The sequence below is a fragment of the Lolium perenne genome, chromosome 1 (genome assembly GCF_019359855.2).
Source record: "Lolium perenne isolate Kyuss_39 chromosome 1, Kyuss_2.0, whole genome shotgun sequence".
Lineage (NCBI taxonomy): Eukaryota > Viridiplantae > Streptophyta > Magnoliopsida > Poales > Poaceae > Lolium > Lolium perenne.
This window is the reverse complement of record NC_067244.2, coordinates 154,669,267-154,691,461: the sequence shown is the minus strand read 5'-3', so window position 1 is coordinate 154,691,461 and position 22,195 is coordinate 154,669,267. Positions and strand designations below refer to the sequence as shown.

At 42.5% G+C, this 22,195-nt stretch overlaps 2 protein-coding genes across 5 annotated transcripts; one reads left to right on the top strand and one right to left on the bottom strand.

The window, feature by feature from the left end:
* Positions 1–1,583: 1,583 nt before the first annotated feature.
* LOC127308536 (uncharacterized) lies at positions 1,584–5,086 on the bottom strand. The gene is made up of 3 exons (XM_051339399.2): positions 4,918–5,086; positions 2,413–4,275; positions 1,584–2,112 (listed from the first exon to the last, which is right to left on the bottom strand). The coding sequence occupies exons 2-3, from the start codon at positions 4,264–4,266 to the stop codon at positions 1,786–1,788; spliced, it is 2,181 nt and encodes a 726-aa protein (XP_051195359.1). The 5' UTR covers positions 4,267–4,275; positions 4,918–5,086; the 3' UTR covers positions 1,584–1,785.
* A 3,027-nt stretch (positions 5,087–8,113) lies between these two features.
* LOC127308511 (pectin acetylesterase 9-like) lies at positions 8,114–11,288 on the top strand. 4 transcript variants are annotated; one of them, XM_051339373.2, is made up of 12 exons: positions 8,114–8,360; positions 8,479–8,691; positions 9,155–9,234; positions 9,330–9,416; positions 9,596–9,720; positions 9,811–9,871; positions 9,972–10,028; positions 10,104–10,181; positions 10,251–10,356; positions 10,456–10,601; positions 10,706–10,807; positions 11,114–11,288. In XM_051339373.2, the coding sequence occupies exons 1-12, from the start codon at positions 8,219–8,221 to the stop codon at positions 11,186–11,188; spliced, it is 1,272 nt and encodes a 423-aa protein (XP_051195333.1). In that variant the 5' UTR covers positions 8,114–8,218; the 3' UTR covers positions 11,189–11,288. The 4 variants fall into 4 exon arrangements, with proteins under 4 accessions (XP_051195333.1, XP_051195337.1, XP_051195310.1 ...); XM_051339377.2 differs by having other exon boundaries at positions 10,696–10,807; XM_051339350.2 differs by lacking the exon at positions 11,114–11,288 and having other exon boundaries at positions 10,706–10,996.
* Positions 11,289–22,195: the final 10,907 nt, after the last annotated feature.

Here is a 22,195-nt window from a genome sequence, read left to right as displayed (position 1 = left end):
TTTCGCCTACCGAAGCATCGGCGCCCTCCAATATCGTGCGTCACCGCCGAGCCGACACGGGCATCGCGAGGAGATGAAAGCCAGGCACCTATCCCGGACCACCCTGAAGACCTCGACATTCTTCGCGAGCGAAGAGGACGGCGCCGTCGATCTTCGATCGGCGGTGAGTCCAAGGGCGCCGCGGCCAGGACATGCTGTTGTTCGGGTAGAGGGAGGCCGACGGAATGTAGGTGGAGATCTTGGCGTAGACGCCGGTGGTAGGAAGCGAGGCGGCGGTCTCGCCGGAGTTGTGGAGCGGCGGCGGCACCCACCTAGCGAGTTCCCGGTGGAGCTAGGGTTATGCCCGTCCGGTCCCTTCCCCAGTTTCCCCACCAGCTAACGTTTCCTCACATGGGCCTGGGCCTGGGCCATCTATCGGGCCCTGTCCGTCTAGTAGGCCGTGGCCCGGCTAGGTCTTTTCTTTGTTTGCTGCAAAATTTTGCCCAGGAATGATACATACCTCCCACGTTTTAGAGAGGAGTATGGTTTTCTGTGGACCTCTGGATGGACGAAAATGAAGGGCTGTTATTTATTTGGGGTACCACAAAAGAACTCATGATCAAAGAGATGTTGGGGATCCACTTCATTGATACTTCAAGTTGCACGGATGTGCTATTACTCAAAGAGTGGTGGATCTCCATGTCTAGCAACACCACCCGGAATGCACTCATGGTGCTTGTAAATTGAAGGATTTGAAATGAGCATGCAAGGGTGTTTCGCAACAAGGCCGCCCCTCCACGGCTCCACCGATCCTTGTTGCTTCTATCAAGAGTGAGATGAAGTTCTGGAGCACCACGGGTGCCAAACATTTGAGTAATCCTTGTTTGAACTTGTTTGTCTTTTTTCCTCTCTATCCGGCTTCTCGCCCTTATTTAATGGATAGATTCAAATCTTTTGTCTCTATTTAATTTTTTAACCCTTTTTATTTAAAATAAAGTAATTATAGCTCCACTTGAGATGAAAACAAAGTGGGTGGTAGTAGTAAATGTGGCTGTAGCAAGAAGCAGGGCAGATGCTCTCACCGAATCCACATAAAGAAAATGGCCTAGGGATATGGGTCGAAGACTTGAGATGGTCCAAAAACCCTGTTCCTGCCAGTTGATGCCCATCTTTGCCTGGAGTCCTGGACGCAGCAGACGGAGGTGAGCAGATGACAGCCACATTTTGCAGATCTAACCTCGCGAATGCCACAAATTCGCCAGCTCAGTCGACTGATGTGCTTACACGAAAACCTTGAGACCTTTTTATATTAGAAATCTTGACAGCTTAGAGCATTCTTACCCAGGGTCCAGATTGTTTGCATGCCCCAAGATCTGACTAAAATAAGCTTCAGTCAACCTGTAGATGCTGCAAGACAGCAAAAGTAAATGAACACATGTGAACCGGCCAAAACTTTTGCATTGTGTCAACTACAAGCTCCTACATGAACATAGTAAAAACACCAGCCAATGCCTACTTACTACAAGCAGCAAATGTAATTCTATGCACCAACAACCAATGCAAAAATATGGTAACCAGTTCTGACGCTTGCTTCCAGGCTCCAATTAAAAATTGCTGGAGAAGAGCAATTCATTACTCAGGAACAAGCAGGAGAAACAAACATTGGTTATATTGTACAGATGTATGTTTGTATGACCTTCAGGCTGAATGAAAATGCTTCCATCCTTATGAACATTATATCTCTCCCTTTTATCTTGCAAAAAGCATGATCAACCCCAAAAGTTGACTATGATGGCAATTTTTTTGCTATACTCTTCCCATGGGTGAGAAGGGAGGGCCGTTGACAATAGATGGAGTTTTTCCTTTCCTCCTCTTCACTTTCTTCTTCTCTTTCCCTGTTACTGTTTCAATTAACTGCTTCACTTCTTCTTTCAAGAGTATCTTCAATGAGCTGGAATAGAGCTTGTGCTTGAATTTCTCTATACCAATGGCTGAAGAAGCTTCAGAGCAGTGAAGCAATGAAATGCAGACTGAAAATGCCTGCAGTGCTGATAATCGTGCATGAAAATCCACGGAGAGATCCCCTTTCCCATCTACTTTCATTGAAAGAGCAGGGAGAACTTCTTGGTTACCCTGCTTCAACAGTAGAGGTACACAATGAAATACTGCATTCAGTTAAATATGGTTTTACCAGTGTAATTGTAAAATAAAACATGTATAAGTAAAATGGGTATATAACTATATATTCTTCTAAGTGGGACCAAACAATAATGCATTTCAACTATCATAGAAGGATATTTCTTTTGATGTTCTAATCAAGTTGGAGAAACCAAAACAAGACCAAATTTAGTTGCTACTATCTGAGGGCAAATGCAAACATGTGGTAATAAGCAAACACAAGTGGTGTCTGGACATAGGAACTATTCGCTTTACCTTAACAAATAGCTCCATAGGATGTTTGCTTTCATTCATCACAGAATCAACCCAATAACTATCATATGCATTGTCAAGGACAACAATTGGGCAAGACATGTCCCATCCACCACAGTCGCACTGTCCACCGCTCTTCAGACGGTTAAGTAACGGTGATGGGCTGGTGTCATCATCTCTTGGTAACCCGTGTGCCCCGCCTGTTGTAACCACTTTGACCGTACCAGGTGCTGAGCCAGCTTTCACTTCTTTGGACCCTGTTTTGTGGAACGGCACTTGGATTACAACAGCTGCAACCTCCAAATGAGGATGCAGATCTTCTTGGGACCAAAGACAAGATGCCAATGCGTCTGAGTTACTTCTTGCAGTACTTTTCCGCTCCAGCATACTATTTCTCTCTAGAGACTCTCTAGAGATTGAATTACGGACAACATTGCAGAATGGTGGTTGGGTGGCATCTTTACTTTGAGTTATATCGACAGCAGAGCTCCGTCGGGCATGAGCAATGTCATACAAAACAAACTCGCTAGTTGCTGAGTTATTCAAAATACCATCTTCTTCAACTTCAGAGTACAGATAGGAAGACACATGCATCTGACCGACAATTGGAGGACACCCACGCCTATCCTTGGAGGTCCTTCCCACGGCACTAGATCGTTTGCCAGCGCTATGGAAAGTGTAAATCCAGTTCAGTTCATTTCCGGATTTCCACGTGTTAGCATAAATGGATTCTTCCAGACCCTTGGTAGAAAACTCGAAACCGAAAGCACCCTCATCAGGATCCAGTTTAAGAACAGCATGAAGGTGAGTTGGTGATGAAGTAACGGTCATAGGACGGGCTTCCCCACTTGTCTGGCATGTAGGTGCGGAGCTGTGTTCAGTTCTGGCGTTACCACTCAACAAAGGTTTGCGCAGTGCGCTATCTTTTCCTCTAACTGGTGGATTGCCACATTTCTCATCTACCATTTCCATGCGGGAGGGATTTCTCATAGACTTGGACTTCATGAAAGGATCCATAATTTTTCTGAATGGATTAGATCGAGCTTTTTTCTTGCCGTCAACACCATCACCACTATCTGATGGACAGGCATCATCAGAAACACACGCCTTAGCTGACAATGACTTGGGCAGATTACTCACCAAATCACCTTTGCGATGATTGATTGCATCAGAATGAACACCAAGAGGATATTGGCAGCTTGATCTTGTACCTTCACTACAACTGCCTTCTAGCAAATGAGGAGCCGTATTTCCGCAGGAACGTTTAGCGGTGTCTTCCTCAACAGGTAATTGTAGGAAATCATCTCTTACATCAGCTGTCAATAAATTGCAGTCCTTCCGTGGCCTTCCAGCCCTCGAGTTCTGATAAGGAACCTCGCGCGAAGAGATGTCCAGAAACTCCCTGGCATCTTGACTAGATTCACAACTTCTGTTAATAGAAGACCTCGGCTTGTATGAACGGCTCCGTTCAGGAAACAAGCAAGCTCCACTTGTGCTAGGCTGGGTGGATGAATCTGAAGTCCCAAATGACATAACAGCATCCCTTCCGTACGCAGAATCTAATTTCCTCCTCCCCTCTTGGAGTTTCCTGAGTCTGCTAACATCACTGGAGCTCTGGTACATAGAACCACGGCTATGCATGAAGCTATCCTCTGAGTTTGCCTCAAGGCGTCTTGAAGGCAGGCTTTTGCAATGGAAGTTTGGTATCCGGTCGAGGTACATTTCCCCCGATTTTGCATCAGAACACTTCAACTGATGGTGTCTGCTCGGTTGTGCTTCCCTGCTAGGACTCGCTACTTCTTCGTCAATCGGTTCCATGGCTTCCTTTGCTACACTCGGACGAGAGCGATTCCCCATGTCGGAAACCTGCATTCGAACCAGAATACACTGCTCGCCTTAGAACAGGAAAAGGAGGACAGTAGTGGCATCAGCCCTTATCTAAGAAAAGACCATACAAGGCAAGGCAACCATTATATGCATCAAGCTCGACGGTAGAAATATTTTGCGAGCTTCAAAGTCCAAACCCATCCTATGCATCAATCTCATCCAACAACAAAAATATACAATAGCGCATCTACTTCCAAAAGAACAAAGAGTTTTCACACACATACAACTTCAATACTATGTCTCAAGAAGTCAAGAGGGACATTAGCCCAACACTAGAAGTCTAGCATAACAAGAATAAATCTAAATCTGCTCTCGGTCGCACAGCGCATTATCATTGAATCAACTGAGAACATCTAACTCTTCCACATGGAAGTCAATCAAATCCCACCACCATATCGGCATAAAAAAAAAACTCAATACATTTGCAGACTGGAGTTCTGCACCAAATCCGACCTACACTTTCGAAGAAACGCATCAAGAAGCTAGCCCGCCACTAGTCCCTAAACTCCAACCTTGGTCAAGCCCCACCGCCCAAATCTACACCCCATCCGCCGCAACCATTGCGGAGAAGAAGGACGGTACCATGAATCAACCAGAGAAGAGCCGAGAAATGCCATTTACCTTCCAGTCGACGAGAACCAGACCAGCGCAGCGGGAGCGGGAGTGGACCGGATTGATTGATTCCTCAGCCCGCGCGCATCTGCCTCGTAGTCTGGTGTGTGAGTGCGAGGGAAATATTCTTCTTGGCGGCTGACGGAAACGAAATGGAGATTCCGAAATCTATTTGGGGCGCCTTCGTGTAGGGACGAGAGTGAGATAGCGAAAAGGTTGAGAGATTAAAGTGTAAGACTGACCGGCAGCGGAAAGTTCTGGAGAAGGCATAGCTTACTGGGCTGTTGGGCTGATCCTGCGGTGCCACCCGTTATGGTACTTGTTGTATGTGCCCTTCTAGGCCCAGTCCGTGTCCCGTTAGTCTGTGGCCGCAAACAAACCATAATCCATCGCCCATTCTATCCCACCAACGTAGAAAATTTCAGCCACACAAAAAAACGTAGAAAATTTCATTTTTGTAAACTGTTCATATTTGAAAAAGATAGATTTTGAAATGTTTAGATTAAAATATGTTAGATTTCAAAATTGTTTTGATTTTGAAAATTATTCAGATTTAAAATTTATTGAAATTTTGAAAAAAGTTCACACATTTCTCGCTAACCCATACACCGGATGGAAAACCGGCAAACACGATGAAACCCCCAAAAAGACAGTGTGTTATAGGAACATGGAAGGAAAAGAAATGAGGGGTGTAAGAGCATCTCCGGCCGCATCTCCAAAGCGTTCTATAAAGGTTTTTGAGGGGCGCCGAACATATTTCCATCTCAATCGTGCATCTCAAAGCCTTTTTCCGTCCGGCGCGGCCCAATACGGTGTCCGGCGCCTCGAGCCCGTCCCCGCTCCACAGGGACGCTCCGGGCGCGTCGGACAGAGTGAGAAGCGAGACGAGAAGTGGCGGGCTCGACGCATCATTGACACACGAATGACGCACAACCGTCGGCTAACGCACGACACGTCTCATCGCGCCTAACTCTCTGTGCCGGCGTCAATGCGCGCCACCGCTCCCTCGCATCCCTTCGGCCTATAAAAGGGACGTTCTCGCATCGTTCCTCACACCCAACCCCGAGCGCCTCTCTCTCTAACCCTAGCCGCCACCATCTCAAGAGTCGAGGGACATTTCATGGCTGGTAGAGGCCGAGGTCGAGGTCATGGCCGTGGTCGCGGTCGTGCTGGAGCAGCAAGGCCTGCATGGTCGCCACTGCCTGCGCTGTCGTCGTCTTCCGAGGGGGAGTGGGAGTTCGAGTTCATCATCGTCCTCAATGGCGACCCACTCGGCATCTAGAGGCTGTCGGATAACTTCGCCGAGTTTGTTGCCCGCAACAAGTCGGCCGCGCTGCAGCTGCGGGAGGCTTGCTGCGGCTTCTGCCGATGGCCGGTGGACGTGCTCCTCGACGGGCGCGGCAAGATGTACCTCCACACCGGCTCGGAGAAGTTCACTCGTTTCCACGACCTCCAAACCGTCTGCGTACTCACATTCTCCTACCAAGGCGACGAGGAGATGAGCGTGAAGGTGTCTGACGACACGTCCTGCCACCGGCACTACCACAACGACGATGAGAAGGACGACAAATGAACAAACAGATTGTTCTTTCTTCGCAACGAAGATGGCCACGAAGGCTTCTGTATATTCTTCATGCGTATGAACAATAGTGTTATCATGTGTTATCATTGCCAGCTGGATTTTCTAGTTTGAGTGAGTGAGAGTGCCTGAGAGTGTTTTTTTCTTGGCAGCGAACATACAAAATCTGCGAGGCTAACACTAGTTAGGTTTTCTTATTTTGCAATGTTTTTAACTATGTATTAGTTTGTATAATGTTACTCCTCTCTATTGAAATGAAAATGAAAAAAAAGAGTATTTTAACATAAAATAAGTTTGGAGGCCGCGTTTTAGAACGCGATTGAGCAGGTACGTCCCCAAACGCGATACGAACATCATTCTTCAAACACTAAATCCGGCATCGTTTGGGAGACACGGCTGCAGATGTTCTGAAGAAATCCCGTTGGACTCGTATCCTCCTCCTAGCGCCACGATTGGGAAGTGGGTCGGCCCATATTCCTTTTCGGTTCCGGTTTTGGAACCTTCAAAACTCTTCAGCTCAGGTTTTTCTTCTGTGTTATTTTGGTTTGCTGGTTTTCTTTCAATTTTTTGTGTTTGATATAAAAACGTTCATATTTGAGAAATTTCAAATTTTATAGAACGGCTAGATTTAAAATAATAAGAAAGGTTAGATTTGGAAAAAGGCTCTAAATTGTTCAGGTTTAAAACAATTCGAACAATTCAAAATTCAAACAATTCCAAATTAAAACTATTTTAATTTTAATTTTAAAATTTATAAATTTGATTTTTTAATAAATAAATAATTTTTGAATTCAAACAATTTTTATTTTGAATAATTTTAAATTTCAAAATTAACATGAAAAATGAAAGGGTACGTGATCTAATTGGGCCCAGCCCATCGGGGAAGCGCTTCAGGAGTTGTATATGCGCTCGCTGCTGGCCAATGCAGATATAATCCGCACAAGCATGAAGTCCTCGTCGTCATGGTGCACTCTTGTCGTCACCATTTTCCATGAGAAATGCATTTTTCATGGCGCCGCAGGTATTTATCTTCATCGTACCTACCATCCGCGGAATTCATGATTCATGCTATCTTTGCTATATTTCGACTAAGATTAATGCTGTATAGTTCACATATTTCAATAGAACAGTAGTAAAATCTTAAAATCATGTCGGCATGGCAAGATTTTACTACTCCATTTAAGTATCTATAATATACCCCATTAACATGAAACTAGTCAAATATGCTAGCAAACTGCGTGAATAATGGGCACGACGCTAGTAAGTACCAGCGTTGTAATAAAAAAAAAACAAGTTCACATCGCCATCGAGAAATGCATTTCTAACCCACCCGTACTTACCGGTGTCGCATCCACCGTCTTCGTGATTCGTGCTAGCTTTCTGGCTATATTTTGACTAGTTTTGTATTAATGCGGTATTGTTTAGATACTTAAATAAAATGGTAGAAAAATCTTAAGATCATATAGATATGATAAGATTTTGCTAAGATTTTATTGATTTTACTAGCATGATTTCATTGAAATATCTGAAATATACCGAATTAATATGAAACTAGCCAAATATAGCTTTTTCGGGCTATATTTTTGGCTGTACATATAGACTACTCGAGACAGGCCTGGACTGCAGCCACCTCACACGCAGAATCCACGTCTCACACAAGTTTTCTGACTGCCGCGCGGCGCCTCTTCTTCCCGTTGTCGACCTCTGTCGGTACCTGCCGCTGTCGTCCGCATGGCTCGGCGGCCTTGGACGTGGGCAGCTGCCTTCACGGTGGTTGTGCTCCTCGTTGCCGTCACTGCTGCCGCGGCGGCGGTCAAGAAGAGGCTGCTCGTGGACATGACTCTCGTCCCGGACGCCGCGTCGACGGGAGCAGGCAAGTACTCCTCGCCTTCAATCAGGCCTCTTCTTCTCCAGCCGCCCCCTCATTGCCCTGCTCAGCTCCTCTTCCTAAGCCTGACATGCGTACGAGATGGTCCGCGTCAACCTTGCAGTGTGCCTCGACGGGAGCCCGCCGGCGTACCACCTTCACCGCGGCTCCGGCGCCGGCGCCCGCGGCTGGCTGCTCCAGTTCGAGGGCGGCGGCTGGTGCAACAGCGCGCGGTCGTGCGCCGAGAGGGCCGGCACGCGCCGAGGCTCCACCAGCCTCATGACCAAGCTCGAGGTCTTCTCCGGCGTGCTCAGCAACGATCCCGCCATGAACCCAGGTGCCTCCCTCAACTCAACTGCTGCTCTTCCAGCTTCATTTCTGTTTCGAACACGATTCAGAATTCCTCAGCAAGACGTTTCACCCACCCATTCTTCATCTCATCGTGCCTTGCACGCCAGTTCGTAGTTGATAGATGATGATGATGATCAACACGGCATTTGCATGTTTGCCTTAACAGTGGTACTGTGTCTGCTAAAGCGAAAGGTGACCGCCAGACTCAACAGATCATAATAATCCGGTAGGTAGCGTAGCTAGCATGCAGCAGCGCCAACGGTTCTGCTTTATCATCCTGGCCCATTGCCAATTCAAGCTGACGGTCCTACAAGAATGATTAATCAGCCCATTATCTGCATCAGGCCATCCTGCGATAATTTCTGCTCCAAAACATCAGAGCTTCAGATTCAGTTATCCTCATTTGCTATAGATTTTTCTGACACGATGTTTGCGGACAATTCGACCAGACTTTTACAACTGGAATCGTGTGAAGCTGCGGTACTGCGACGGCGGCTCCTTCGCAGGCGATTCAGAGTTCACAAATGGTGTACGTACTCCTAAAATCAATCACAAATCACCGGGTGTACTGTACAGTACGTATACGAGGTGCTGACTGCTTGTTTTTTGCCGCAACATATGCAGTCTTCAGTCATCTACATGAGAGGTCAGAGGATATGGGACGCTATCATCACAGATCTCTGCCAGAAAGGCCTCCACAGAGCCGAAAAGGTTCTCCAGATCTCATCACTATACTATATACTTTCCGCGTGTTTTATATACTTTTTCAGGAATGGTATGCTTTGAATTACTGTTTGAGTTTCAGTTACCAGCTCAAATCACTGTATAAAGCTAGATAGTTATGTGACAGTTAAACGATCATGGTTTTGAGCAAGTTCTGAATCCTTCAGGTGCTGCTCTCGGGCTGCTCAGCAGGAGGCCTAGCTACATTCTTCCACTGTGATGACCTCAAGGAGCGTCTTGGAGGCGCCACCACGGTGAAATGCATGAGTGACGCCGGGTTTTTCCTTGATGTGTAACGCTGGAGCTAATCAATCAAACAAATTACGTTTGGGGGGTTGAGCTTTTAGTCAAATGTGTTGAAAGAACTTATGCCATTTTGCAGGGATGACATTTCTGGCAACAACACCATTAGGCCTTTCTTTAGCAGCCTAGTTGCTTTGCAGGTTTTCATCACCATAAACCTCCTCTTCACACACTAATTTGGGATCTTTTCGGATGTTTTGATTCTTTTAAGTGTGTTTTGGTTTTATTTTTTATGTATAGGGAGCTGAGAAGAATTTGAACAAAGACTGTTTGAATTCAACACTCGATCCTTACCAGGTCAGGCTCTTAGCATTTCCTAACCACATCATTCGCACTAGTTTTATTAATTAATAATTTCAACCCCTCTTGCAGTGTTATTTCCCACAATACATGCTTCCAAACATTAAAACCCCCTATTTCATTTTGAATTCAGCTTACGACGTATACCAGGTAAAACAAAACATGGTACTACTCAGTATTTTCTGCATCTGACAACTAGTAATATTATTTCTTGGACAGTTCCATCACATATTTGTGCCTCCTTCTTCTGATCCTAGAGGTCAATGGAGTCGCTGTAAGGCGGACCCTAGCACGTGCAGCATATCCCAAATTGCAACTCTCCAAGGTTCAATTTTGTGCTTGATACAAATTTTGTGCAACGTGCATCACGCCAACGGGTGTAAGATTCTTCATTAAGTTGATGTCTTAAGGAATTTATCTACAGGCCTGAGAAGTGCGATGTTAACAGCTCTGAAACCGTTTGAAGGCGAACCAATGGTGGGGATGTTCGTCAATTCTTGCTTTGCACATTGCCAGAGTGAGCTGCAGGACACATGGTTTGCACCAAACTCACCAACACTACAAAATGAGGTACTGATACTAATCAATTCATGATAACAAGCTGTATGTTTGTGGACCTTTAGCATTGGGTGTTTCTTGCACTAAAATCTTATTTGAGTGTTAGACAATTGCAGAGCTGGTCGGTGATTGGTACTTTGAAAGGGATGCCGCTCAAGCAATCGACTGCTCCTATCCCTGTGACTCAAGTTGTCACAACATTATACCATTTTAATCAGGTTAGTTATTGGAATATGCAAATGTATCTGCAAGGCTTGGTGTTTAGATACTCTGTGCATTTGGAAAGTTCTAAGCTATCAAAGATGTTCATTGTAATAAAACTTTTGCACTTGCAACCATTCGTGCAAACCTATGATCAAATGTGTCTTGCACAAAAAGAAAAGTGCCTCTAATTGCACTGCCATTTTTCAAGCAACCGGCAGGAAATCTTTTTCATCAAGTAGGACAGACGAGTGCTTGTAATTCCTGTAACTGATTGTAGTGTGCATGTAATATCTGATCATATTTTTGCCTGTTATTTGCAGGTGCACACATGTTATAATCAGGGCCACTTTAGGTCTTATTCGTGGCGTTCTTCGAATGACTATTTCAATACATAAAAGACGCATGGTTATGCAAGATAATTAGGTTGTATTCATAGTGGGAAAAGCTGTGAGTGAGCACCATGACACCTACACACATATACTCGTTTGAGTTTTTCTTTTTCGTGTCTCCTAAACTATATAACATATGGACTTGAAACTTTGCAGATCACTAAAACATTACAACTAGAATGTGGAAAATAGGTTGAGTTTTTTTGTGCAATATAAAATTTTAAAACATTTAAAAGTCAAAAGAAAATGTTTACGTATATATTTAATGTCATAAAATCCTGAACTATTTTTACCAAATTCCATCTCAAATTTTTCAGTGAAACTGTAAAGTTTCAAGTTCAAATATTGTATGGTGTGAGAGATACAAAAAATTGAATTTGTTTGAGAGAGAAAAAAAAGGCTAGAGTGGATCTTTATGCACCTATAAACATCTTAGAGTGTGCACCTGAGTGTCTGCTCAGAAAATCCTCTCTCTACTTAGTGTTATTCAACTCAATACCAAAAAATGTCAAGAAAAATTATATGTACCGCCAAATGCAGCATGTATACTATGAATAAACAGCCCGATTTGAAATAAGAAGCGATACCTTGGAGGCTACTATGGACATAGTATGCCTTGTGTTCAAATCCTTGTTTTGAATGTCTTGGGTTCAAATGCTTCTTTGCACTTTTATTTTGCTTTCTTCGCTATTCTCCTATTTTTAAAATCTTACTTAGGTTTTATATCTCTAGTTTTAGTACTATGCATAATTTAAATAGTGGAACAGGGATATAGGGGGGCCCAAGGCCCTCCCTTGCAAAGGTTGTAATAACCGTTGTGGTTAATTTAGAAACCTTGTCATAAAAATAAAAGACATATTATACCTCGAAACATGCATCTAATGTTATTTATGTCTCAGTCTGTGAATTTGTTCCCATTCAAGCTGCGAATTTTTCTTTTCTAATGTCTATCATTTTCATGTTATGTATGTCTCAGTCTCACTTGGGTAAATCCATTCAGCTGACATATTATCCACTTGGGGGTTTTAGCACAACCATCTACTATTTAATTGGCACCATTCTCCGCGTTTGTGACGCTGTCGTACTCACCACTCACTTTCCCCCCGCTCACCTCTCGTTGCGCTACAGTACCCTTGTGGAGATTTGCTCTTTTTGAGCCTTCTTTTCCTTGCTCCTCCCGCCGGCCTCTCTCCCCCTCGCCGCCGGCGGCCATGGTGGCTGACGGTGGGTGGGTGGGAGGTCTGGCTTCTTATAGTTTTAGTTCTTGTAGTTTTTAGCTCCCCCCTGGCGAATAAGGAGGAGGTCAGATCCGGATCTGGTGGTGTTGTTGCTTTTGTTCTTCAATCTCTGATTCTTAGAACTGGGAAGAACATTGGCAGATCTCATGCTACCACCTCGCTACCGCGTCCATGGCGAGATCTGTTCTTGGCTGGTCTTGCTCCTTCTTTCCCCACCCCTTCTTGCTGCAATAAATTGCCTCTATGGTGCTTTTTGGAAGCTATGGATGATCTTGGCATGATGTCGTGCTGCCGTGCTGTCTGGCGAGTTCTTCTTTGGGGGACATATGCTGGCTTCGCTGCCTCGCCCCCTTTTTCGATGGCCGAAGGGCGGCCCTCGACCAGAAGCTCTACCTCCTCTGGAGGCCCTCTGCTACACGGCGTCAGAGTTCGCCATGGCTACACCACCAAGTGGTTCGTCCCCGGAGGTGTTGACATGGCTGGCGCTGGTAGATCTTCGTCGGAATGGAGAGCGCCCCGAGCTACTTCCTCTCCGACCTCGGCGTTCCGTGCCTTGAGGTCACCGGCGACCGGTGGAGAAGGAGACCGAGCACCTGATTGCTTTTTCGGATTTCTTGCTAGGGTCCTTTCTGTAAAGTTCAATGCCTTTTCTTCAATTTTCAGGTTTTCTAGGGCTAGAGATGCAAAAGGGCATTGTTATAAATCCTGTACCCACCGCTTTTAATGATTGCTTCCAGGCCTTTTGGGGCCGTTCTAAAAAAAAATATCTCCGCGTTTGTGGTCAACAAACTTGTGAGCATCCACACTCAGGATGACCTTGGGTGGCTACGTGGCTACGATCTCGTTGTACATACAGCTCGCAGGACAAGTTTCTTTTTTCGTTTATTTAATCGGCATGACATGGATGGTCTTGTGTACTTAAACATAGTTATATATTTTTGTCTGCACTAGATTCATAGAGCTCTATATACCTGAGCTATAGATTCACCTATAAATACCTTCATGAACTCACATTCATGGTGTTCTTCAAATAACTATCAAAAACGGTTAAAGACGTTGCAAGATACAATGTGAAGCATGGTTATGCGAGATACATTGGTTGTATCATTCCATAGTGTTATTCAATTCAATACCAAAAACCTTGCAAAGAAATTTACGCCAAGTCCATCATGTATAATATGAATAAATGTCCCAGTTCAAAGTACTAAGAATCAATAGCTTAGAGGCTAGTATGGATATAGTATGTCTTGTATTCAAATCCTTCTTTTATCGTGCCTTCGGTTTGAATCCTTTTGCACAATTTATTTTCTGCTTTATCCTATTTTCAAACATTTCTTTAATTTTCATATGTCTACCTTTTCATTTTATTCGTGTGAGTTTCTAAATTAACCACAACAATCATTAAATCTTTGCAAGGGTGGACTATATATATCATGTCAAAGGAGGGCCTTGGCCCCCCTATACATACCCAAGCTCCATTTTAATTATACATAGTATTTAAGAATATATATTTAACATGTTAATTTCGATAATATTACTAGTGATATATTTTATACATTATTATCAAATAGTACTCCTTCATTTAATCGATACGGTTTTCTATGTCCACCTTAGGCTGACCATAGTGGGTAGTACCATATAGTAGTATCATGTATATGATACTTTTGTATGATACTAGATCCATAATGCATAGTATCATAGACTAGTATTATAGTTTTGCTATATTAATTGATTTGTAGAATCCCAATACAAATTTGTGTACAAGATTTATTTGATACTAACTTTTCTCGGAATGTGCGCTATGATACAGTATCTACCTATGATACTCCAATCTCCTCTCTCATCCATAATTACCTGCCACATCAGCATTTTTGGTGGGGCTAGGATGCATGATACTAGCTATGATACTAGCACTATGGCTAGCCTTAGTGGTTGTTTGGAAACTTTGGATAGCTAATTTTAACGATGGGTTTATAGAAAATGCGTATTTAGCTGATTTTTAGCAAAACCGGTTTTAATATATTTTCTGTCAGCAATCAGATTATAATGAAGTATATTTGTGTTAGGATATCGGTACTGCATCTCATTCCATACAATGTTTCGTCCATGACAGGCAGGAGTGGTGCTCGCGCAGGCACGCATGTCACTATGGCATGGCGTTCTGCATTGTCCTGTAGATTTACATAGGTGGAATTCAGGTTTACCAAAAACTAAATTTTCTATATCCAAGAATTTGTTTGAGTAGGCAAATAAGATTGTTTTCCTCGTTTAACTTAGGCTGATCATCGTGGGGTGTAAGACTAGTAACACGACATATGATATTAGTCTAAGTATGTGATTGCATGTATTGTGTTATTTAATATGTTGTAGACTCATCTTATCTTAGGTGTGTGATGTTATGGTAAATAGCTAGTTACCACCTTATTCTACTTTTTATTATTGGAATGCCACGTCACCAAAATATTTTGCTGTGTATGATGTTACTATGTTATTACCACTATAAATAATCTTAATGATGTACGGAGTGAACAATTTATTGATGTTACTGTGTATTGAAGGGCGGCCCTCGACCAGAAGCTCTACCTCCTCTGGAGGCCCTCTGCTACACGGCGTCGGAGTTCGCCATGGCTACACCACCAAGTGGTTCGTCCCCGGAGGTGTTGACATGGCTGGCGCTGGTAGATCTTCGTCGGAATGGAGAGCGCCCCGAGCTACTTCCTCTCCGACCTCGGCGTTCCGCGCCTTGAGGTCACCGGCGACCGGTGGAGAAGGAGACCGAGCACCTGATTGCTTTTTCGGATTTCTTGCTAGGGTCCTTTCTGTAAAGTTCAATGCCTTTTCTTCAATTTTCAGGTTTTCTAGGGCTAGAGATGCAAAAGGGCATTGTTATAAATCCTGTACCCACCGCTTTTAATGATTGCTTCCAGGCCTTTTGGGGCCGTTCTAAAAAAAAAATCTCCACGTTTGTGGTCAACAAACTTGTGAGCATCCACACTCAGGATGACCTTGGGTGGCTACGTGGCTACGATCTCGTTGTACATACAGCTCGCAGGACAAGTTTCTTTTTTCGTTTATTTAATCGGCATGACATGGATGGTCTTGTGCACGGGCTTCACGGTGGCTCGCTTCTAGTGTCTATGGATCTGCCACAACAACCACTTGGTCAAAAGAAGCCCGGTCGAGGCTTACACGAGCCGATTCTTGTACCCCACGCCTCAAATAATGGGCCATATATTGAGTTAGGATATCCTTATTCCTCTAATTAGGCCACCATTAGTTGTTGTTTTTTTAGATGGCCACCGTTAGTTGTTGTAGTGGCCAGTTATGGATTATTTCCTAGAAAAATCGATCCATTTCTAGTTTCCATCTTCTCCAATTAACCATCAATTTCCATAATTTTTGTAAGCACACTTTGGCTTGTCTGGGCTTTGAAAAAACTCTGAGTCCGCCATGCTACAAGAACTAGGTGGTAGCTACGATCTCGTTGTACCTGTAAACTCTAAATTAACTCACGAGACGTCTCTTTCTCCTTTATTTATCTTTGCGGAGGTGAAGTTATATCATGGCAAGGGAGGGCCTTTGTCCCCTTGTACCCCGTTCTACTTTTTAATTGTACATAGTATGTAATAATATGTATCATATGTTAATTTAGACAACAAATATAAATATGGTTGCCAGTAATGGCCTTGTGGAATTCATGCAAAATATTTTTCTAGATGCACTTAGAGTTGTTGATCGGCGAAGCAAGCTAGCTTGTTGTTGGTTAGTCGAGCCTGTTTATTGGACCAGAAAAGCAATGGAGCATACGGGTGCATCGGTTGCCGTGGTGGTGGAATTTGCACTAGTAGAGAAACCCCCCTTTAGTACCGGTTTCAAAAGGCCTTTAGTACCGTTTCCTAACTACACTTAATCTCTAGTCAAAGTACTTACCCGTGGTCAAACTTCCCGGTCGGTCACCCATTGATGACCCACAAGTATAGGGGATCGCAACAGTCTTCGCGGGAAGTAAAACCCAATTTATTGATTCGACACAAGGGGAGACAAAGAATACTTGAAAGCCTTAACAGCGGAGTTGTCAATTCAGCTGCACCTGGAAACAGACTTGCTCGCAAGAGTTTATCGATAGTAATGAGTTTTATAGCAAAGATAGAGTGAAATAACAGCGACGCAGTAACAAAGACAGCAGTAGTGATTATAGTAAACATCAGGATTAAAATACTGTAGGCACAGGGACGGATGACGGGCGTTGCATGGATGAGAGAAACTCATGTAACAATCAAAGCAGAGCATTTGCAGATAATAATAAAACGGTGTCCAAGTACTAAGCAATCCATAGGCATATGTTCCGTATATAGTCGTACGTGCTCGCAATGAGAAACTTGCACAACATCTTTTGTCCTACCAGCCGGTGGCAGCCGGGCCTCTAGGGAATCTACTGGATATTAAGGTACTCCTTTTAATAGAGTACCGGAGCAAAGCATTAACACTCCGTGAACACATGTGATCCTCACATCACTGCCTTCCCCTCCGGTTGTCCCAATTTCTGTCACTTTGGGGCCTCGGGTTCCGGACAGCGACATGTGTATACAACTTGCAGGTAAGATCATAAAACAATGCATATCATCATGAAACAATAACATGTTCAGATCTGAGATCATGGCACTCGGGCTCTAGTGACAAGCATTAAGCATAACAAGTTGCAACAATATCATCAAAGTACCAATTACAGATACTAGGCACTATGCCCTAACAATCTTATGCTATTACATGACCAATCTCATCCAATCCCTACCATCCCCTTCAGCCTACAGCGGGGGAATTACTCACACATGGATGGGGGAAACATTGCTGGTCGATGGAGAGGCGTCGGTGGTGATGATGGCGATGATATCCTCCAATTCCCCGTCCCGGCGGAGTGCCAGAACGGAGCTTCTGGTCCCGAGATGGAGTTTCGCGACGGTGGCGGCGTACTGGATGGTTTCTGGCGACTTCGACTTCCTTTCTCGCGTTTTTAGATCGAAACCCTTAAGTAATCCAGAGGAGGCGGTCAGAGGCCAGCCGAGGCGGCCACACAATAGGGCGGCGCGCCCCCCTCCTGGGCCGCGCCGGCCTAGTGTGTGGGGGCCTCGGGCCTCCACCTGGCTTGCCCTTCTGGCTCCGTAATTCTTCTGGAAAAATAAGACCTTCGACATAAATTCCGGGGATTTTCCTGAAAGTTGGATTTCTGCACAAAGACGAGACACCAGAGCAATTCTGCTGAAAACAGCGTTAGTCCGTGTTAGTTGTATCCAAAATACACAAATTAGAGGCAAAACAATAGCAAAAGTGTTCGGGAAAGTAGATACGTTTTGGACGTATCAACTCCCCCCAAGCTTAGCTTATTGCTTGTCCTCAAGCAATTCAGTTAACAACTGAGTGCGATAAAAAGAACTTTCATGAACACATTTGTTCATATGATGTAAATATTCTCATGATATGGACAAGTACTTAGGCAATTCATAATACGATACATGCAAATAAGATCATCCAATAGCTATGTCAATCATGGAAAGGTACCAACAAATTAATAATAAGCATCATGAGTTATGTCTATCAGCAGGATTGCAATGTTCATAAAAGGATATGATAAAGTGGTATCTCGCTTGCCCGTGTTTGAATCAGCAAAACATAAATGCTCAGGCACCTCTGAAGTTCATGGAAAGACTAGAAATAGAGATTGTCAAAGATAAAAGCATCAAAGTTATACCACAGTCAATCATATTTTGGGACAAGCATATTATACTAAGAATGACAGTTGTGCTCTCAATAAAGTGCTCAAAGAAAGGATGGTGACACATCATGAAAGTAAAAGATTGACCCTTCGCAGAGGGAAGCATGGATTAACATGCGCTAGAGCTTTTCATTTTTTTTAAACAGGAGTAAAATTATTTTGAGAGGTGTTTGTTGTTGTCAAGGAATGGTAATGGGTACACCAACTACCTCGCCAACCAGACTTTCAAGAGCGGCTCCCATGAAGGACGTTATTTCTACCAGCAAGGTAGATCATCCCTCTTCTCTTTTGTTCACACACGTATTTTAGTTTTATTATGGGTGACACTCCCCCCAACCTTTGCTTACACAAGCCATGGCTAACCGAATCCTCGGGTGCCTTCCATCAATCTCATACCATGGAGGAGTGTCTATTTGCAAAATTAAGTTGCTTACTGATGAATCAGAGCAAAACATGTGAAGAGAATTATTAATGAAGTTATTAATTGGGGCTGGGCACCCCGTTGCCAGCTCTTATTATGAAGGTCTGTCAAAAGTAAATGACAAGGTTGAAGGATAAACACCACATACTTCCTCATGAGCTATAAAACATTAACACAAATTGAGAAGCATTTTGAAGGTTTAAAGGTAGCGCATGAGAATTTACTTGGAATGGTTTGAAATGCCGTGCATAGGTATTTATGGTGGACACTTTGGATTAACTTGGTTTTCAGGGGTTTGGAAGCACGAGCAGCGTTCCCGCTCAGTACAAGTGAAGGCTAGCAATAGACTGGGGAGCGACAATCAAGAGAGCAGTCACTGTCATAATCATGCTTGCGGCAAAATAAATTAACGGAGGCATAAAAGTGATACAAGAACTCTGAAACAAAGTAAATCATCGAGGCTTAATTGACTTTTGTCCAGTCATATGCATGCGTGAGCATGTGCCAAGTCGATTCAAATGAATTATTCAGAGGAGGATACCACAATGTCATACCTATTTATGAATAAAACAATGCAAGCAAACATCCATGACATGCTACTCATATTAATAAATTGGAGCTAAACATGAGAGATCATGAACTACTAGACTTTCTCAAATGACATATACCTCACATGAACCAACTAAGCATGCTCACATGGATGAGTATATGTACAAAAATGAAAACAAATAGAGTTCATACCAGCCTCTCACCACAGTCGAATTGTCGTAGATCGTCATTATTGCCTTTCACTTGTGTAGCTTGAATAATATGAAATGAAAACCACGCTCCAGCCACCGAAGACCATTGAACTCATAATGAACTTTACAAAACCAAAGAAGAACAGCAAATATGTTTGGTGTTTTCGAATTGGAAACAAGAACAAAAGGAAACAAGCAAACAAAGCAAAATCTTTTTGGATTTTCTTATAGCAAACCAACGATAGCAAATAAAGCAAAATAAAAGCAAGAATCCAAAATAATGGTGAAGAGAAACAACAGAAATATTTTTGGTCTTTTTGTATTTTAGGAAAGAAACAAAGCAAAAAACAAGAAAATGAAAACTAGAAAACTCACATAAACACAAAGCAGCAGGAATTCGTCAAACTTGACAGCAGTACAGTAATCAATTTTTAAGAAATTCTTCCGCTGCTCAGCTCGAAAAGTGTTCAACTAATGAAAGTTAGATAACAACCTGGGGAACATGCACAAAAATTGGCTTCGCAAAATAACGTTCTGGCTGTTTTTGAGAATTTTTTTTGGTAACAGTCCAGAATTTGTTTTCAGGCAGCACTTCCCCAAATATCATCTCCCTCTTATTAGAAAACCACTCAAAGAAGCTAAACAAGTATGTACAAGTATCCAGCAACCATAATATGCAAAGAATGAGTGATGCCGGTATACCCCCCACAAAGCTTAGGCTTTTGACTCTTCTTGATCACATTATATCACCCTTCTCTCTTAACCCTTTAAAACTTCCGCCACACCAAACTTCTCATAAACTTCATTAGAGGGGTAAGTACTCAAAATCTTTAATCAACTTTAGTCCTGTAGTGACACATTGCAAGAACTCAATAAAACATTAGCTACAGCTCTCCACGTCTAGAAAGCCTTACTTAAAGTCCACAAGAGACAATGCAAAAAAACAGAGACGGAATCTGCCAAAACAGGACAGCCAGTAAAGACGAATTTTTTCGAGGTACTTCCGTTGCTCAAATCAGAAAACTCAAAACTAATGAAAGTTGCGTACATATCTAAGGATCACACGTGAATTTTTACAGAATTTTTAGATTCTCCTACAGAGAGAAAAACTCAAATTCGTGATAGCTAAAAATCTGTTTCTACGCAGAAATCCAAATCTAGCATCAACTTTCTATTAGAGACTTTACTTGGCACAATAATGAAATAAAGTAAAGATACAAAGGTATTGCTACAGCGAGTAAAACAAGTGGAGGAAGAAAGAGATGTTGTCTAGTTCCTCTATGCATATAAAAAGTATTTGTTAACAAGGTTGATCAAGTCTTGCCACCAAATAAATTTTACATAGCATAAGAAGAATTAAACCTCAAATCAATCATGTTACCTTGAATTGTATTGATATGGATCCAATCATAATATTTTTATATCCTTCTTTAGGCTCATATATAGGACAATCAATAGCTCCAACTTTGATAGTTTTCACATTAGAAATTGTATTAACTCCACATATTTTATCAATCCTCTTGGGAAAATAAACGGTATGCTCCTTGTCATCAACATTGAAAGTAACTTTTCCTTTATTTCAATCAATAACAGCCCCTGCGGTGTTAAGAAAAGGTCTCCCAAGAATAATAGACATATTATCATCTTCAGGCATTTCCAACACAACAAAATCAGTTAATATCAAGCAGTTATTAGTAACTTGAACAGGAACATCCTCACATATACCAACAGGAATAGCAGTAGATTTATCAGCCATTTGCAAAGATATATCAGTTGGTATCAACTTATCTAAATAAAGTCTCTTGTAAAGAGAAAAAGTCATAACACTAACACCGGCTCCCAAATCACATAGAGCAGTTCTAACATAATTATTCTTAATAGAACAAGGAATAGTCGGTATACCTGGGTCGCCCAACTTCTTTGGAACTTTGCTATTGAAAGAGTAGTTAGCAAGCATAGTGGAAATCTCCTCATTAAGAATTTTCCTTTTATTAGAGACAATATCTTTCATATACTTTGAATAAGGAGGCAATTTAATAGCATCAGTCAAAGGGATTTGCAAGAATAAAAGTTTCATCCAATCACAAAATTTGTTATAATGTTCTTCTTCCTTTGATTTTAGTTTCTTAGCAGGAAAAGGTATTTTCTTTTAAACCCAAGGTTCTCTTTCATTACCATGTTTCTTAGCAATAAAATCTTCTTTAGTATACTTTTTATTTTTAGCATGCTTTTCAGGTTCATCTTCAACCTCTTCTTTATCAGAAGCATCATTCTTATCATTATCATTATCATGTTCATTACCACTTTCAGTTTCAGCATCAGAAATAGAAATACTATTAGGATCATTAACAGGTTCAGAGGATTCTACAACAGTTTTATGTTTCTTCTTGTTTTTCTTAGAAGGAGCACTAGGTTCAGTTCATTGAGAATCTTGTTCAACTCTCTTGGGATGCCCCTCAGGATATAGAGGATCCTGGGTAGAAACACCGCCTCTACTTGTTACTTCATAAGCATGTTTCTCTTTAGAATTATTTTTTAACAAGTCATTTTGCACTTTAGTGAGTTGATCAATTTGAGTTTGCACCATTGGAAAATGTTTAACAAGCATCTTAACATCATTGGAGGTTCTCTCCACAATATCATGCAAATTACTAATAGCTTGAGAATTTTCCATTAAATGATTCTCTACTCTCATATTAAAAATTTCTTGCTTAACAATATAATTATCAAATTCATCTAAGCATTTAGCAGGAGGTTTTGAATACGGAATATCTTCCCTAGTAAAGCGTTGAAGAGAGTTTACCTCAATCATGGATGAAGGGGGAATTATCTTGCATAAATCTT

What these genes read in the sequence shown, in the direction of transcription:
- LOC127308536 (XM_051339399.2), bottom strand. Translation starts at nt 4,266, where the DNA reads ATGGGGAATCGCTCTCGTCCGAGTGTAGCAAAGGAAGCCATGGAACCG. An exon ending in CTATGGAGCTATTTGTTAAG is followed by an intron (nt 2,113 to 2,412) that starts GTAAAGCGAATA and finishes CTGTTGAAGCAG; the next exon opens with GGTAACCAAGAAGTTCTCCC.
- LOC127308511 (XM_051339350.2), top strand. Translation starts at nt 8,219, where the DNA reads ATGGCTCGGCGGCCTTGGACGTGGGCAGCTGCCTTCACGGTGGTTGTG. An exon ending in GCAGCCTAGTTGCTTTGCAG is followed by an intron (nt 9,872 to 9,971) that starts GTTTTCATCACC and finishes TTTTATGTATAG; the next exon opens with GGAGCTGAGAAGAATTTGAA. An exon ending in CAACACTCGATCCTTACCAG is followed by an intron (nt 10,029 to 10,103) that starts GTCAGGCTCTTA and finishes CCCCTCTTGCAG; the next exon opens with TGTTATTTCCCACAATACAT.